The following is a 15,814-nucleotide window of genomic DNA, read 5'->3' on the forward strand; positions in this document are numbered from 1 at the left end:
AGATTACTTCTGTGCATTTTGGATTTCAGTTGTAGGGTTGAAAGTCTATAGTATTATCTCAAAATTTTCACTTTCTTCTAAAAGAAGCTCCTTTTTATAATTGGTAATGTCTAAAAAATAAAAACTAAAAAACCACCCCAAACTAAAATAAATGCATAAATATCCACATGCTTCTTTTACACGTTTTAAATTATATTGTGCTTATAAAGTGATTATTTTCAATAAAATTATTTACTTTCAGTTGATACTGAAAGTGACAGATTGCATGGCATAAAAGGTTTAAAATAGTCTACTTCTCTCACCTGTAGACATATATAAAGCAGCATGTTTTCTGTTTACTGAACATGAACACTAATAACCTGAATGGACAAAAGTATGTAAAATAATTATAAGTATTTGGCTAAATAGCCAATATCTGCTTCCATTTGTAGTACCTATTTTTGCTAGAAAATGGGTTTACACAAACTAAAGTGCTAAAATAGCTTGGGAACAGATTTTGTCACTTCAGTCATTAAGGGCAGTTATCACCTTGCTCAGTTTAGGCTAAAAAAACCCTAGTTGTTTATCAGTAGAAAAACTCTGACAAACTGGATAATGAAAGCAAATAAAAGCAACAGTAAAGCCTCATTGTCCAGCTTTTATTTTCCTGTGTGCATATTCTGTGGATATTTTTTCTTCTAGGAAGAAAATTCAAAAACTCTATTAATCAATTGCATTTTGAACAACTTTTCTTTAAATCTTGTAAAGCTACTTGCCATTTTTGTTTCCCTGTCTTTTTTTAGCTCCTTGTTGCTTTTTGCTGTAGTTCTGTAATAGATTTTAGAACAAGATGTGATGTATCTGTGCATAGGAAGTGGAAATTTTTGTGCATAAGTAAAGAATTTATAGGTTCACACTTCCAAAAACAAGTTACAGCTCTAAATTTGCTGATAGTTTAATACAGTGGATACAGAGGTTATGTAAGCATTCCACAAATAAGTACATCCAGTGCCCGAGATCTGGGGTTTCTTTAGTCCATCATCTAGGACTTTAATTAAGATAGTACAGCTAGAGGGAGATGGACAGCTGGGAATTCAGCTGGGAATTCAGGACATCGGACATGGCAGTGGTGGAGCAGGTGGGTTTATGCTGTGTGAGACAGGTGTTTTGTGACCTGAGAATTGTTTGGTTCACCGTATAATGACTGGAAAGCTGTTCTAGACATAGGATACCTGGCAGCAACCTTATGTTTTGTGAGTTTTACATAGGTAAAATCCACAAATTTCTCTATACTCACACCTGATCTACTGCAGTGTGCCAGCAGACATAGTTGAGGATGGAACAAATTTAAAAGTGAGTTCAACTGGGCCAGGCAAAAGCTGGCAGACCAAATCTAGGCCAAGTCATACAGCAACATCTTGAAAACAAAATACAGAAACTCAGGTTCCTTCTTTCCCTCTTTGATGTGTGTTCTGTGCCTTTGTGAGTAGCTAACGAGCTCTGTATAATGCTGCCAATATTGAATGTTGCTGATTTTGCACAGAATTACTGTATATGAAAGGATCAGGCTGGAGGAGAAATAATAGCAAAGAGGATAAGCAGCTCAGGCATTCTTCTTTATGCAGTATTGCTGGGTGTTCACCTTACATTTGACTTTGGCATAATAGTTGGAATGATTAATGTACGTGGCAGATATGGTAAGTGATGAAGTAATTCAAAAGGGATTTTTTTCACTGTGATTTAAAGTATGGAGTCACAGCACTCCCCAAATCTGTGTAACAGGCATCCTCACTTACCCTACAATTATATTTATCAGTATTTCGAAGTTTGCAATTTTTAAAGTTCAAATTCCCTAGTTATTGGTTTATTATTTCAAGTTAGTTTAGAGCCAAATAAAAGCCCAGGTGGTTTAAAAAAAAAGGAGTTTCACATTAATAAAGTGTGAAGAAAGATGTTTGCAGACTGGAGCAAGTTCAGCATGGGGCCCCAGGGAGGCCAGGACCTGAAACTTTCTCCTGAGAACAGGCTGAGCTGAGAGGGGGCGGATTCGGCCCTGGAGAAGAGGTGGCTCTGGGAGGACCAAGCAACAACCCCCAGTACCCTACAGAGGGGTGATCAAGAAGCCAGAGCCAAGCAGATGGTATTAGGACATGGGACAATGAAACACACAAGAGGTGCAAACTGGATAAAGGAAGGAACCTTCTCCCCCTGAGGCAGAGAAAAAGAGTTCCAAAGGAAAGAGAGGGTTGTATTAATACCAACACAAACTGAATCGCTGTAAAGGTTTGGGTATTGATCAGTTGTATCTTTGTAAGTAACTTCTGGTCCTTGTACAGTTGAGAAAATTACTTAATAGTAGTTAAGTATAACTTAAGTTTGGTGGTTTGGTATGGGATTTTTTTCTTTTGATTGGTATTTTATTTCTTTCCCTTCAAATAATAGTGGAGGGTCAAGTCTTTCTTATTGTAATTACTGTGATTTGGTGTAATTTTATAACCTTTCCACTGAGTCGTTATGCAGACACTTAGTCTGCATACATAACAGCTTGAGGAAAGCTAGGTTAGGAAGTTAGGTTACTCACAGGCATACTTATACTTTCCTTGCTGTGCTTTAATACAAGGCAGTGGACTGTCATAATGATCATGATTGGGAGTGCCATGGTCCAGATTTACTAATGAAACAGAATGAATTTGAGTCCAAATAGAGGTTTGATATATCCACTGTGGATTCAACCTCTCTCCTTCAAATACCTGCCACAACTGAAATTTGCATCGAAGTCACTTTGATAGAGAGGTACATCTTTTCATGTGTTTCAAAATGGCGCAGTATAGTTATAGAAATATGTATAAAAATGAGATCTCATAACTCTCATTAAAGCCTGGACTTGTTTTTTAAAAATTCATTTTCCTTTCTTTGTTTGTTTGAGTTCCCAAATTTGTAGAGTAGAACAATGAGAAGGTTCTGATGTGCCATGCCTAGTTGTCTTTCACAGATTCTGCAGAGGTAACTGCTGGGCCCCCACGGTCTTGCTTCAACCAGTGCTGTGCAGATTTGAAAACCACTGCCAGATCTAGATTTTTAAAATAACTGGATCACTGTCAGACTTCAGATTTCCTGTCAGATGTGTCCTTAATAGCAAGCTTTTATTTTTCAGTTACGATTACAAAGAGTTTAATATGGTACTATTGTAAAGCCAATACAGTCTGTTTGATACAGCTGCATGGTCTACCAACATCTAGGGAACTTCATCTTTTAATGTCTGCAGTGGACTTTCTGCCTACTGCTGCCCCTTGGACACCCTGGTGCTCTTGCCTTGCCTGACCTGTGGGCAGCTTGCCGTTGTTTTTTTGTGCTGTGGAACTGCTTGCATGATTTGGCCTGCCTACCACAAGCTGATGGGCAACCAGGAAGTTATAAGGGCGTGATTAGTCCCTAAGTTTATCCCTTCACAGCCTAGAAGAGACACCATTAAAGGGAATTTGAACCCAAAGGGGTTGAATTCAGCTGGAAATTTCAAAGCTTTAATGTTTTAAATGTCACATCCTTGTCTTTTGCTGGCATGACTTTGAAATATCAGCTGAAGTCACGGAGATTTTTTTCTCACCTATTGTCAGTTAAAGTGCACTTAAAATACCCCATAAACATGAATGCAAAAGATGACTTTTGCTTGCTTGCTTTGTTTTTTAATCTGTTCAGCCAGGTCATGTTTTGATGAATGGGTAAGAGGAGGGAGGTGCATCATAAGATGGTCCCGCTTGTGTGCTGGGCAGTTGGAGGGGGCTGTTTGTTAAACTCTGCTAAATAAAAAACTACTGCTAAATAAAAATGTAATTTGAGATGGTTTTCTTTGCTTCTTGTGGGACTACTGTCTGTTTGGCTATTGCTGTACTATCTCTACCAGAATGATTAATCCCTCTGGGCCTATAAAGTTGGATATTTTTACCCTTGGAATAGAATAGATTGTACCGGATGACAACCTTTATGCACAGATAGCATATTGACATGTATACGTTGTTCATCAAGAGAAAGTATAGATGTGTTAAATACAGCTGAATATTGATTTGTTTACTCAGTTATGTCATAAGTTCTCTTATGATTTTGTCATTTGCATTCTTGATTATGAGAAATATTTTATGAGTAAACAGTCTGTCACCTCCTTCATTTCTGGGACTTTAGGTTTATCAAAGGTGAAAGAAACTTTCCATGATATTAAAATTTGTGTTCTTGTTAAAATTTGAAATTTAGTCCCTTAAATGATAACAAATAATTTATTTATCATTAGTTGGGAAATAAATTTCCTAATAAGCTGAAATAGTCGGATAGGAAATGCTACAGTAATAGAAATCAGATTCTGTCACACACTACTTCTTATTGCAGTAACGTTTAATTTTTTGCTGATACACAAGAACTGAACTTTTCAGAAAACTTTATATAAACTACAGGGAAATAGCATGTACAGTTCTGATAATTTCACATAATTTTCAGTCATTTTTCAAAGAATAAATGAGAAAAAAAATATTTATGCAAGTGAGGTTGTCATGCAAAGATTTTAAGTAGTAAGAGACACTGAAATGTATCTGGAATAAAACATTAGGAAACAAGATAGTGGTAATCTTTAGTTTGCTTCCCATCTTTGCTGGGAAGAATTTAAAATTAAGTGTAAGATCTCTGTATAATTCAAATTATTATGCATGTATTCAAAAGAATAATTTGTAGGTAGAAGTAATAACTTACATAGTACCAAAATAGTTGAACAAATTAGATAAGGCATTAGATTTCAGGCATTTAAAGTAGAAGCCTCGAGCTTTAAAGCTTACTGCAAGTTGAGAGTTGATAATAGTTGCTGAGAGATTAATTAGATTTTTAATAGTTAGACAATCTCTGAAAAAAAAGTTACTTGGCAGCGGTACAGTTGTGGTGAAGCTAGTCATTAGGCAGGAAAGATGGGTATTAAGGTGGTGGCCTCTTAGGTCAAAGAGAGAAATTAATAGTAGGGGAGTGAGGAGAAGTTAGTTGGAGCTGCTAGAACATGCCATGAAATCCATTGCAGCCAGTTGCTCTGGGCTCTGCAGCTACTCTAGCAAGTCCCCAGGTCAGCTGCCTCCTGCCTCTCTCTTCCTTTGTCTAGGCTGGCAGGAATGTCTGTATGTCAGTCATATGTCTGTCAAGTCAAGTGATAGATGAGTAATGGTAATGGCATAAATACACCCTATTTGTGTCCCATCATCAGTGATAGCCTGATGTCCTGGTAGAAGAGAAGGATTCTCATCCACCTGTGCTAAACTACAGTTTGTCTATGATAATTTACCTAGGCCTTACCTCTGTGTCAGAGGGTGAATTTACCTTTTCTTTGCTGATTGAATTGTTTGACTTTCTGACTTTTTTAGGAAAATATCTCATATTTTGCTTGGCAAATGCAAGTCTCATGGTTACTCACAGCATACTGTTTTGTGAAAGCTGTTTTTACCCTCGTTTCCAAGTTTCCTTTGTGACGGCTTTTCCTTGAGCATCTGAACAACCTTTTCCCATATGGAGAGGTGATAAAGGAGAATCCATTCCAGCCTCTCTGGCATCCTTGGCCTGTGTAGCCAGTGTAATATAAGGAAAAAGCCAATGTCACTCCACATCCCAGCATGACACTTGTTATATCATTACCCATTTTGTGTCATGTCTGCAAGCTTCTTGCTTTAATTTATTTCTGTGGCCCTGCTGTTCTCTGCTTAGATGGGCAGCAGCCCCTCTCATGGCTCCTTACCTACACATACTTTTGCAGATGTTACTGTATTGGGTTTGTGTGGCAAATTTTGGTAGTGGGGGGCTACAGGGGTGGTTTCTGCGGGAAGCTTCTGGAAACTTCCCCTTTGTCCAATAGACATGCCAGTCGGCTCCAAGATGGACACGCCACTGGCCAATGCTGAGCCCATGAGCAATGGTGGTAGCACCTCTGGGATGACAGATTTAGGAAGGAAGAAAAAAAAAGGCAACTGCAGCCAGAGGACTGAGAATATGTGAGACGAAAAGCCCTGCAGACCCAAAGATGAGTGAAGGAGGAGGGGGAGGAGGTGCTTCAGGTGCCAGAGGAGAGATTCCCCTGCATCCTGTGAAGATCACAGCGAGTCAGGATGTTCCCCTGCAGCGCATGGAGGTCCACAGGGCAGCAGAGATCCACCTGATGCAGGTGGATGCCCAAAGGAGGCTGTGACCCTGTGGGAAGTCCATGCTGGAGCAGGCTCCTGTCAGGACCTATGGTCCTTTGGAGAGAGGAGCCCATGCTGGAGTTTTGCTGACAAAGATTTGTGACCCCTTGGTGGTCCCATGGTGGAGCAGTCTGTACCTGAAGGAATGCATCCTTTGGGAAGGACCATACGGTGGAACAGAGTGAGAGTGCAAGGAGTCCTCCCCCTGAGGAGGAAGCAGCAGAGATGACACATGTTGAAGTGACTGCAACCCCGTGACTGCAACCTCCATCCCCTGTCCCCCTGCACTGCTGTGGGGAGGAGGTGGAGTATTCAGGGAGGGAAGCTGAGCCCAAGAAGGGAGAAGTGTGAGAGGGGAGGTGTTTTTAAGATTTTGTTTTATTTTTGATCATCCTGCACAGATTTGATTGGTAATAAACTAATTTTCTCAAGCTGTTTTGCCCATGATGGCCATGGGTGAGTGAACTGTCCTGATCTCAATCCACAGGCCTTTTGTTATATTTTCTCTCCCCCATCCAGTTCAGGAGGGCAGTGACAGAGCACCTCTGCGGAGGACCTGGTGTCCCCACCACATTTATGCAAAAAAAACTTTTCTCTGTCCTTGCTGCATGGCTCGTTACCAGTAGTTTCTGCTTAAGGGTCCATCCTTTCTTGATACTAAAGGGGCACGTAGCTACCTCTTGCTCTGTCTGTTGCTGGATTTTTTTTAAAGCATCTCCAGATGCAGAGGACTGTGTTTAGCCTGTGCCCTGGATGAAAGGCCAAGGTAAATCTTGCTAGTGGTCATTGAAGAGGTTACAAGTGAATTGTCAAGAGCCTGAATCATTCTCTGTGCAAATAATGCCAAGAGAGTGAGAGTGATCAGGAGCTGCTTCACAGGATCTCTGCCGAGATGGGCTTTCCGTGGATGATCTTTGAGTGGCTGACAGCGCTAGTGTCAGAGCTGCTCTGTAACAACAGCATAAAGCAAAAGTTAAGATCAATGTAGAGGTAAATGTGGGCCACTGCTTCTTTCAGGACTAAACCCCTAAGGTGTCCAGGCCTTTGGACCCTATGTTCTCACTGAAGATAAAACAAAACTGAGCAGTGATGAAGTTAGAGAGCTGCTCAACACTTTGTTCTTCAAAAGGACCTTGGCAGCTCTGGTGCTTTTGTATCAGCGAGATGGTTATGTTTTATAAAATGAATTACAGGCATGTCCCTTTCTTTTTGTTCTGTATTCCACATCCATTTTACCAATACTTGTTTCCTTGAAGAGCCAACATGTATCATTCACAGTGCCACCAAAGAGATGCTGTCTGAGCTCTTAGCATAATCTTCATTTACCTCTGAGTAAAAGTCTTCTAAGTCTTTGCTTGTTTAGAACCTTGAATTCAGACTTCAGGATAAAACTAAAAATATTCACTGTACTAAGTTAAATAAGAGAAGCAGTGTTTAATGAGCAGCACTCATATTATGGCTGGTATGTCACAAAACTAAACAGATTTGCAGAATAAATCATATATATTTACAATGTCTATTGTAAATAGAATATTTTTCTAAAATATGATTTTCATCTTAATATGCACTTCATTGTAACTGGTTTTGGTAAAGCTGTCAGCATGAAGTGAAACCATCTCATACCATTATGTATTTTAACACTTGATTTTTTTAGATGCAGAAGAGATCAAAATTGGCTTATTACAAATTATTATTTATAAGCCTGATTGTGATTTTTCCCATGAAAGAAAGTATAATAATATTGATATGAACTCAAGAAATATGAAAATTTCTATGTACAAAATATGCTTGTATCTTGGCAGCCAGACTTTTTCTCCCCTGAGCCCCATCTCTGATGCAGGTTAAATGAACAGAGGAACATGTTCCCCTGAAATCATAGTACCATAGAATGGTTTGGAAGCCAGCTGTGTGCTTTGAGAGATCTTGCTTTCTCTCTCACTTTTAGAAATCTCAATTTCTGTCCTTCAAGTAATGAAATTGAGATATGGTTCCCCAATTTCTGCAAAATTTGCAAATGAGAACTTTCTACAGAAGCATACCCCAAGGTGTAATTCTTAAGCATGTTTTTACTTGCTCTAATTTTCAGTTACAGGGGAGCTCTTGCTAGAGGTATGTTTAAAATATTTAGCAAGTTGGTGTAAGCTTATTCTGTTCACCCTTTGGTACAACTCAGGTAGCTGTGATAAGCCCAGAACAGTACACAAAATAACAAATCCTGCCAACAGGCACAGTGTGAATTTAGCACTTAACTGCTGTACCTGTGCGCTTCCTTGGTAGCCTTGAGAAGGAACAGAGTGGGTTCATGTGTGCCTGTAAAATACCACATGAATATGGAAACTCTTTGTTCGCCACAAAGGTCTGGCAATTGTAAAAGATTAATGGAACAAACTAGATTATAGCTAAGTGATTTTTCATTTCAGTAAAGATGTGCCATAATTGTCTTAATTTATTTCATAGAGAAAACTAATTACATTTAATTGAGTCATGAAAAAATGCAACATCTTTTATAATGACTCAGTCCTGTTTATTTCTGTCCACAGATATTCAAAACATTGTTTTACGGAATAATGAACTTTTGTTTTGGCAGAAGCCCATAAACATGTAAGCACATGAGAAAGTTTGAAAGACTATCAGTGTCAAATTTTTTTTGGAGTATTTTAAAATTGTTATCTTAAAAAAAGAGTATTTTTAAGAAGCATTCAAGACATTAATTTCCACTGAAGTATGGAAATTGTCCAGGTAGCATCAAAAAGGGAAATGAATTGCAAAGCCTGAGAATTCCCAGAGAGATTATGAACATGAAACCTGAGAGTACAAGTGAAATTTCTGAAATTTTTGGAATAATGTCATGAATTTCTCTTGCAAAAATTCAGAAAATGCAGTATACTTAGCAGCCTAGACCTTTTCAAGTCTTTCCTTTGTAAAGGAAAGGTTTCTCAGAAAGAGAGGAAGCCCTCTGTCCTTTAACAGTGAGGGTGCAAGGAGGGAGTTCAGGTTGTTAGTCTTTCTGTCTGTCATCTGAATTGCTGTTTCCAATTTCCTTCCAGTTGGCCACCTATCTCAAATTCCATATTAATTGCATAATCAAGTTCATTTTGGGTGGGATGGGCCGATTGCTGTTTGTAGATGTGCTTATGTGACACCTGCTTGCAGTGTTGGAAATCTGTGATAGTGTCGTATCATAACAGAGTCTGTCTGTTTCTCCTAACACAAGAGATCTAATAGTTTTTTTCCCATGACTGCACTGCTAAAATTTCAAACAAAATGACAAGTTTGAGAGATCTGATGAAAATCATTGCCTGTAAATTGCAAGCAGTCACCAATTTGCTGTACCTCCGCTTTTCAGCACCTCACTTTGTTCACCCAGTCCCACTTCAGTTTTGCTTCTTAAACCGCCCCCAGACTTGACACAGAGCCTTTTCCTCTGCAACAGGCTGTCAGCCTTTCTTCATCTCTGAGCATAATAACACTATTAAAGAGGACATAATTTTTTCATAACTAACTTATAGTATCCTAATTTTACTCTATAATATCATCTCTCATTAATTCTAATACTAATTGATTAAGCTCAGAAACTATTTTTGAGTCAAAGATGCCTTGTAAAATAGAATTATCCTGAACTGTGTTGTTCTATTTGTTACTTTTGCTCATAAAAAACTATCAAATATGACTTTCTCTTTTAAACCCATGCTGGTTAATGTTTCTCATGTAATAGGCAACCAGGTACCAAAGTAAGTCTAAAATGAAATAAAATTTCCTCATAAAGCTAAGAAATTTTGAAATTATCAATTTGAATTTTATTAAAATTTCTTGTCTGATAAAACTTAACAGAGGTTTTTCACCTGTAGTCCAAGAGGAGCAAACAAGGGAGGAAAAATAGAAATGTGAAGATCAGCTGTATTAGGAAAGGCAAAAATTATTCTCTAGCTGAGACTCAGGAAATCTGAATAGACTTAGTAAAAGCTTATTTAAATGCTGTAATAAATATGTATGAATATATGCTGAAATCTATCAGGAAAGATCTCTTAAAGGGGAAATGTAGAATGAACTGTATTCACAGTCATTGTGTGTCAGAAGTTTTAAAAAGAACTAGTAGCTAAAGTGCTAAAATTATCAACAAGGTATTATTGATTTTACGGCAGACCAGTCCAGACAAATTATCTGTTAAGACTTCTGAATATTTTATCTTTAGTCCTGATATATCACCACTAACAGCACTAGCTTTACTTTCTGTATCACTGATGGAAGCTTTATTATCTATATTTACAGTGAAAAAGGACTTCTGGAAAACTATTTTTTTTAGGATACCATGTGAATCTCAAAACTGCTACTTTGTCACAACTGGAACTATAGTAGTAGCTTTTTTATAGTCATAGGAGCGTTTCAGTTATCAAGAAATACCTGCATATTAACAAAATGCTACTTATATTTGTAGGGACAACCTTTGCTTGCCTCAACATTTCTGCTTTTTCTTCTTTTTTTTTCCAGGGCACAACATAGAACTATGATAGCAACCGGAGGAGTCATAACAGGACTGGCTGCCTTAAAAAGGCAAGACTCTGCCAGATCTCAGCAACATGTAAATCTTGCCGGAGCACCAGTTCCTGAGGAGAAGAAACCAGTGAGACGCCGGCCCAGGACAGATGTAGTAATTGTCAGGGGCAAAATCCGTCTCTATTCTCCATCGGGATTCTTTCTTGTTTTAGGAGTGCTTATCGCATTCTTTGGAATTGCAATGGCCATCCTTGGATACTGGCCCCAGAAGGAACAGCTGTTAGGATCTGAAGGTAATCCATCTCTAAATGGAACCCGGACTCTGCGAAGCCAAGGAAGCATTTTACTTCGCTTCTTTGAACAGCATGTGCACTCGGATAAGATGAAAATGCTGGGCCCTTTCACCATGGGCATTGGAATCTTCATTTTTATTTGTGCGAATGCCATTCTGCATGAAAACCGTGACAAGGAAACAAAAATAATACACATGAGAGACATATACTCCACTGTAATAGACATCCACACCCTGAGGATCAGGGAACAAAAGCAGCTGAGTGGTGCCTTCACTGGCTTGTTGGGGGAAGGAGAACTCCGGCACGGCGGGAGCTCCTGTGCGTCACGGCTGGCTGCGAACACGGTTGCGCCTTTCTCTGGCTTCAAGAGTAATCTTAGAATGGATAGTTCTGCTGAAGAAGATGAGATTACCCTAAATGAAGATAGGACCACTAGTAGCCTCTTGCCACCTCTGCTGGCTGAGCAGTCTGGTTCAGTCTTTGGACTTTACCCTCACCCCAGCAAGGCTTCAGATGACAAAAACACTAACTCTATAAAGTGTGAAACAAAATCCATTGTATCTTCTTCCATTAGTGCTTTCACACTGCCAGTAATTAAACTGAATAACTGTGTTATTGATGAACCCAGTATAGACAACATAACTGAGGACTCAGAGATCACCAGGAGTCAGTCTAGAAATCTGTCAATGGATTCTCTGGCCATTCCTCTAACTGATACCAATGAATCCTACAGACCGGCTGGTTCCATGCTGCCACGACACAATTCTTTTGTGGACACTCCATCGGATCCGTTCAAATCTTCTATGACTGTCGGACCAAGCACAGGAAAGCTTTTATCTCCTGGTGCTGCCAGGAAACAGTTTGGTTCCAACACATCTTTGCATCTTCTGTCTTCACATTCTAAGTCCCTGGACTTGGACAGGGGTCCGTCTACACTCACTGTCCAAGCTGAACAAAGGAAACACCCCAGCTGGCCCAGACTGGATCGGAGCAACAGTAAAGGCTATATGAAACTAGAAAACAAGGAGGACCCGATGGATAGGTTACTTGTGCCACAAGCAGCAGTCAAGAAAGACTTTACTAATAAGGAAAAGCTTCTCATGATATCAAGATCTCATAATAATTTGAGTTTTGAACATGATGAGTTTTTGAGTAACAACCTGAAGCGAGGAACTTCTGAAACAAGATTTTAATATTTAAATTGCAATTTAGAAGATGTCATATGGTATTTTTTAAAAAAGCATTTTGACAAGTGTTTCCTTTTCAATGAGACTGTACAAGCCTGTTCTTAACCAAATGCTTAATAGCCCATTAAAATTGGCTTGTGCAAACAGAGATCTTCATCTTTGTAATACCAAGAGTTTCTTGTCTTAGTAACATACAGCTGCAATACTGTACATTACCATTGCTTGGACAGTTTTGTTACGACTGATTCCAATTATTCCCAAGTCATTATCTCTTTTGTTCTATATAAGCATGTTACTTTTCACCAGTTCTACTCCAGGAGAGTGCATTAGGAAAAAAGCTCAATTTACCTGTATGTTCTCTTGATTTAAAGACTGCAAGAGACTGAAAGTAGCAGTCTTGTAGTCTAGAATGGGAAGTGAGCAGGAGCATGTACTGGAATTGTCAAATCCAGGCCTTTATTCCTAGGTGTTGTCTTTCACATGCAGTACATCTCAGCAACTGCAGTCTTGCCATTGTCATTGTGAGAACCTTGTTTACATACTGGGGTGGGTGGATAGAAAAGAGTGGATATAATTAAAACCATTTTTGTGAGTTCATTGTAATTGATCAAGCTGAATACCAGTGTTGTGAATTATTAACTATGCTTTGTACAATCATCTTTCTACATCCATTGTAATTTAATCCTGTAATTCTGGAAAAGCATATATAAAGTAAGAAATCTGAATTTTTTTCTGGGATTAATTCTGTAAATCAGTTTAGATTGGCAGCAGTTTTAAAATCAAAATAGAAGGATTCAATTAAAATCATAGGAAGCTGATGAATGCCAACAGGATTTTAGAAACATGGTGTATAATAAGATGATATTTTAACTTGCATCTGAAGACAATAATAACCGCCTCTCATTACAGTAACAAGATGCTGAATAGCTAGATCTCTATGTTCAAAATACTGATACAAAGCATACAATTCAATATGTATACTAACATAGTATGAAAGCCTAAATTTTGGTTTATATATTTCACATAATTACTGGTGTGATGGTTCACTGAAGGCATAGCTGTGTCAATTTGCATTACAAGGTTTTTGCAAAAGGAATTGACATTTAAAACAGTGTTTTCCTCAGCAAAGCAAGCTTCACAGTTGACAGTTGTAGGCTATTTCTAAAGAAAAGGAGAATTGGAATGTGCATGTTAGAAGGTTTTCATGTATTCCATTAAGCCGCTTAGGCCATGATCCTGCCATGACAGCCACGCTAGAGAATGTCACTTCAAGCTGCAAGGCTCACCCAACAGGATGTTGGTCTTAATTGGTCGGATTTGATATATTCTCTTACCCTAAATACTCAGGAATTATTTTTAATGGCTTTTCCCAAAAAGAATCAAGCTTGTTAAAATGTTGTAATTTCTCAATTACTTTGATTATGAAAGATCAAGGACAAAATACCCTCTCTCTCTTTTTTTTTTTAAATATTCAGCTCCATATTTCAATTGCGCAATGTTTATGTATCAGGAGCATTACTTGCTCAGTGAGTTGAGGCATAGTGTTAACTGTTAGAACCTCAAGCCTATATATTGTAACAGAGTTGGCTGAATATTTTGCTATGAAGCTTTTAATAACTCTCTGGTTTGTGTTCTTAAGACATTTGCTATTTTTTGCAATAAAATGTCTCTCTACACATATCCATCGTAAGACCTGTTTTTTTCTTCTATGATCTCAAATCTTACATCTCAAAGTATAATATTGTATCATAGTATTGTATACAACGTCAAGCCAGAATTATTAGCCTGCCACTAGACACTTCTTCATGCCTAATTGATTTCAGTGACATGTCTACACATGGAAAGGCTGAATGCTTTTTTGACCCATGTAATGTGAAATGAATTCAAAGTGGTTTTGATATAAGAAATTTTTATATAAAAAGAACATCCTGCTCTTTTTAGTTTGGCAGTAAGTATTATAAAAATGGAAAATGCTATTAAAGACATGAGTGATGTAAGCTTTTTATTTCCTTAATAGCTACATTAAATCACAGCTTAAATGACTTTTCACATGCTATCATATGTGGGAATGGTGGTTCCTTTGTAAGTATAGCAGGGGATGAGCTTTTAATTTTAACACAGATAGTGGGTACTGAAAATATACTCACTTGGAAAAAATTTACCGAGGGTAAAGCTATCAAAATACCACCACATAAAGAAACTTCATTGTTGACAGACCTACTGCAAAAATATTCCCGTATGAACATATAATGAAGTATTTCAATCAGATAATCACAGGACTGTTGAGGTTGAAAAGGATCTGTGGAGGTCATCTTGTCCACCCCGCTTCCTGCTCAAGCAGGGCTGTCTCACAGCCTAGACCTTGTTGCCCAGAACTAGGTCAAGATGGTTTTTGCATAACCGCAAGGAGAGAGATCTCACAACCTCCCTTTGTGATCTGTGCCATGGCTTGGTCACCCTCAGTGTAAAAGAGGTTATCTAATGGTCAGAGGCACCCTCCTGTGCTTTACTTTGTGCTGAGCATCAGACTCTTTCCAGAGCCTCGCTCCTTCTTTTATGTGCCTCCTTCAGGTATTTATACACAATGATAAGATCCTCTTGAGCCCTCTCTAGGCAAAACAGTCCCAGCTGGTTCAGCCATTCCTCATAGGTCCCTTCATCATCTTTGTGGCCCTTCACACAACCAGTTCCAGTGTGTCCATATCTTTCTTGTTCTGAGGAGCCCAGAACTGGACCCAGCACTCTAGATGTGGCCGCACAAGTGCTGTGTAGAGGAGAAGGATCACCTCCCTTGAGGTTAATGGAGGACATTGCGTAGTTTCATATTCCTTAGGTAGTTCCAACTTGAGCTCAGGTTGGTAAAACTCGTAGATGTTCAAGAGACCTGAACATATACAGAAGTCAGAAACTGCAGTAGGACAAAGATGTCTGGACCCTTTGCAATCTACAGGAGTAGACTGGAACCTTACAGTGGCCAAAATGGGAGCTGTGGCAAGTAAGGAACTGATAAAGACAAGAGCATGTCTTAAATTGTATATTAAAGCTATAAATATCACATTCAGTCTGTTTCTGATACAGTTTACAGACCTTTTTTAAATTTTATTTCAATTGGTTTGCAGCCCCTCAATGAATTTCTCAGGTACACTGCAAGGTGAAAGAAGCCAGACCCAGGACAGTTTTGTCATCAGAAGAAACAATTGTGGTGCTTTTTCCTAGAATATGAAGCTAAACTTTGCATCTATTCAGAAGAAATGTTACGGTTTGCATACTTTGTATGTAATAACTCCAAAAATAAATAATTTAGATCATGCAAACAATGAGTTTTCTCCCTCCTCTGCCTAAGACTATTAAAAATGTACTTTCTACTTTGGCAAGCTTCTTAACCACTACCAATGGATCAAACTGATGATTAGGTCTGTCCCTCCTGAGCAAGGCACATTTTTGGGGCAAGTTTAATCAGGAAATAAAGAGCAGGACTCTACAGTGATAGAGCATAAATGCTGGGTTACAATCTCTCTTCCAGAATTGCTTCTGTATTTTACATGAAATGGTTGCTGGATAAAATCCTTGAAACAGGGATTGGATTCTTGACAGGTTGATACTTTACTCCCTGGTGATCCCAGTTTACTCTCCTTGGGAGGCAATGAACCAAACCCTTCCTTTA

The 15,814-nt window shown here is 38.6% G+C and overlaps 1 protein-coding gene across 4 annotated transcripts in view; it reads left to right on the forward strand.

The window, feature by feature from the left end:
• TMEM200A (transmembrane protein 200A) overlaps positions 1-13,830 on the forward strand; it is a 46,824-nt gene extending 32,994 nt beyond the window's left edge. For 3 of the 4 annotated variants that reach the window (XM_017739464.1, XM_017739465.1, XM_008637828.2), the window contains one exon: positions 10,665-13,830. In XM_017739464.1, the coding sequence (XP_017594953.1) occupies positions 10,681-12,156 (1,476 nt within the window). In that variant the 5' untranslated portion in view covers positions 10,665-10,680 and the 3' untranslated portion in view covers positions 12,157-13,830. Of the gene's footprint in view, positions 1-6,816; positions 8,778-10,664 lie in introns of those variants that run through there. The other variant, XM_017739463.1, reaches the window with a different exon arrangement.
• The last annotated feature ends 1,984 nt before the right edge of the window (positions 13,831-15,814 follow it).

The sequence above is a fragment of the Corvus brachyrhynchos genome, unplaced genomic scaffold (assembly GCF_000691975.1).
Source record: "Corvus brachyrhynchos isolate BGI_N302 unplaced genomic scaffold, ASM69197v1 scaffold14, whole genome shotgun sequence".
Taxonomy (NCBI): Eukaryota; Metazoa; Chordata; class Aves; order Passeriformes; family Corvidae; genus Corvus; species Corvus brachyrhynchos.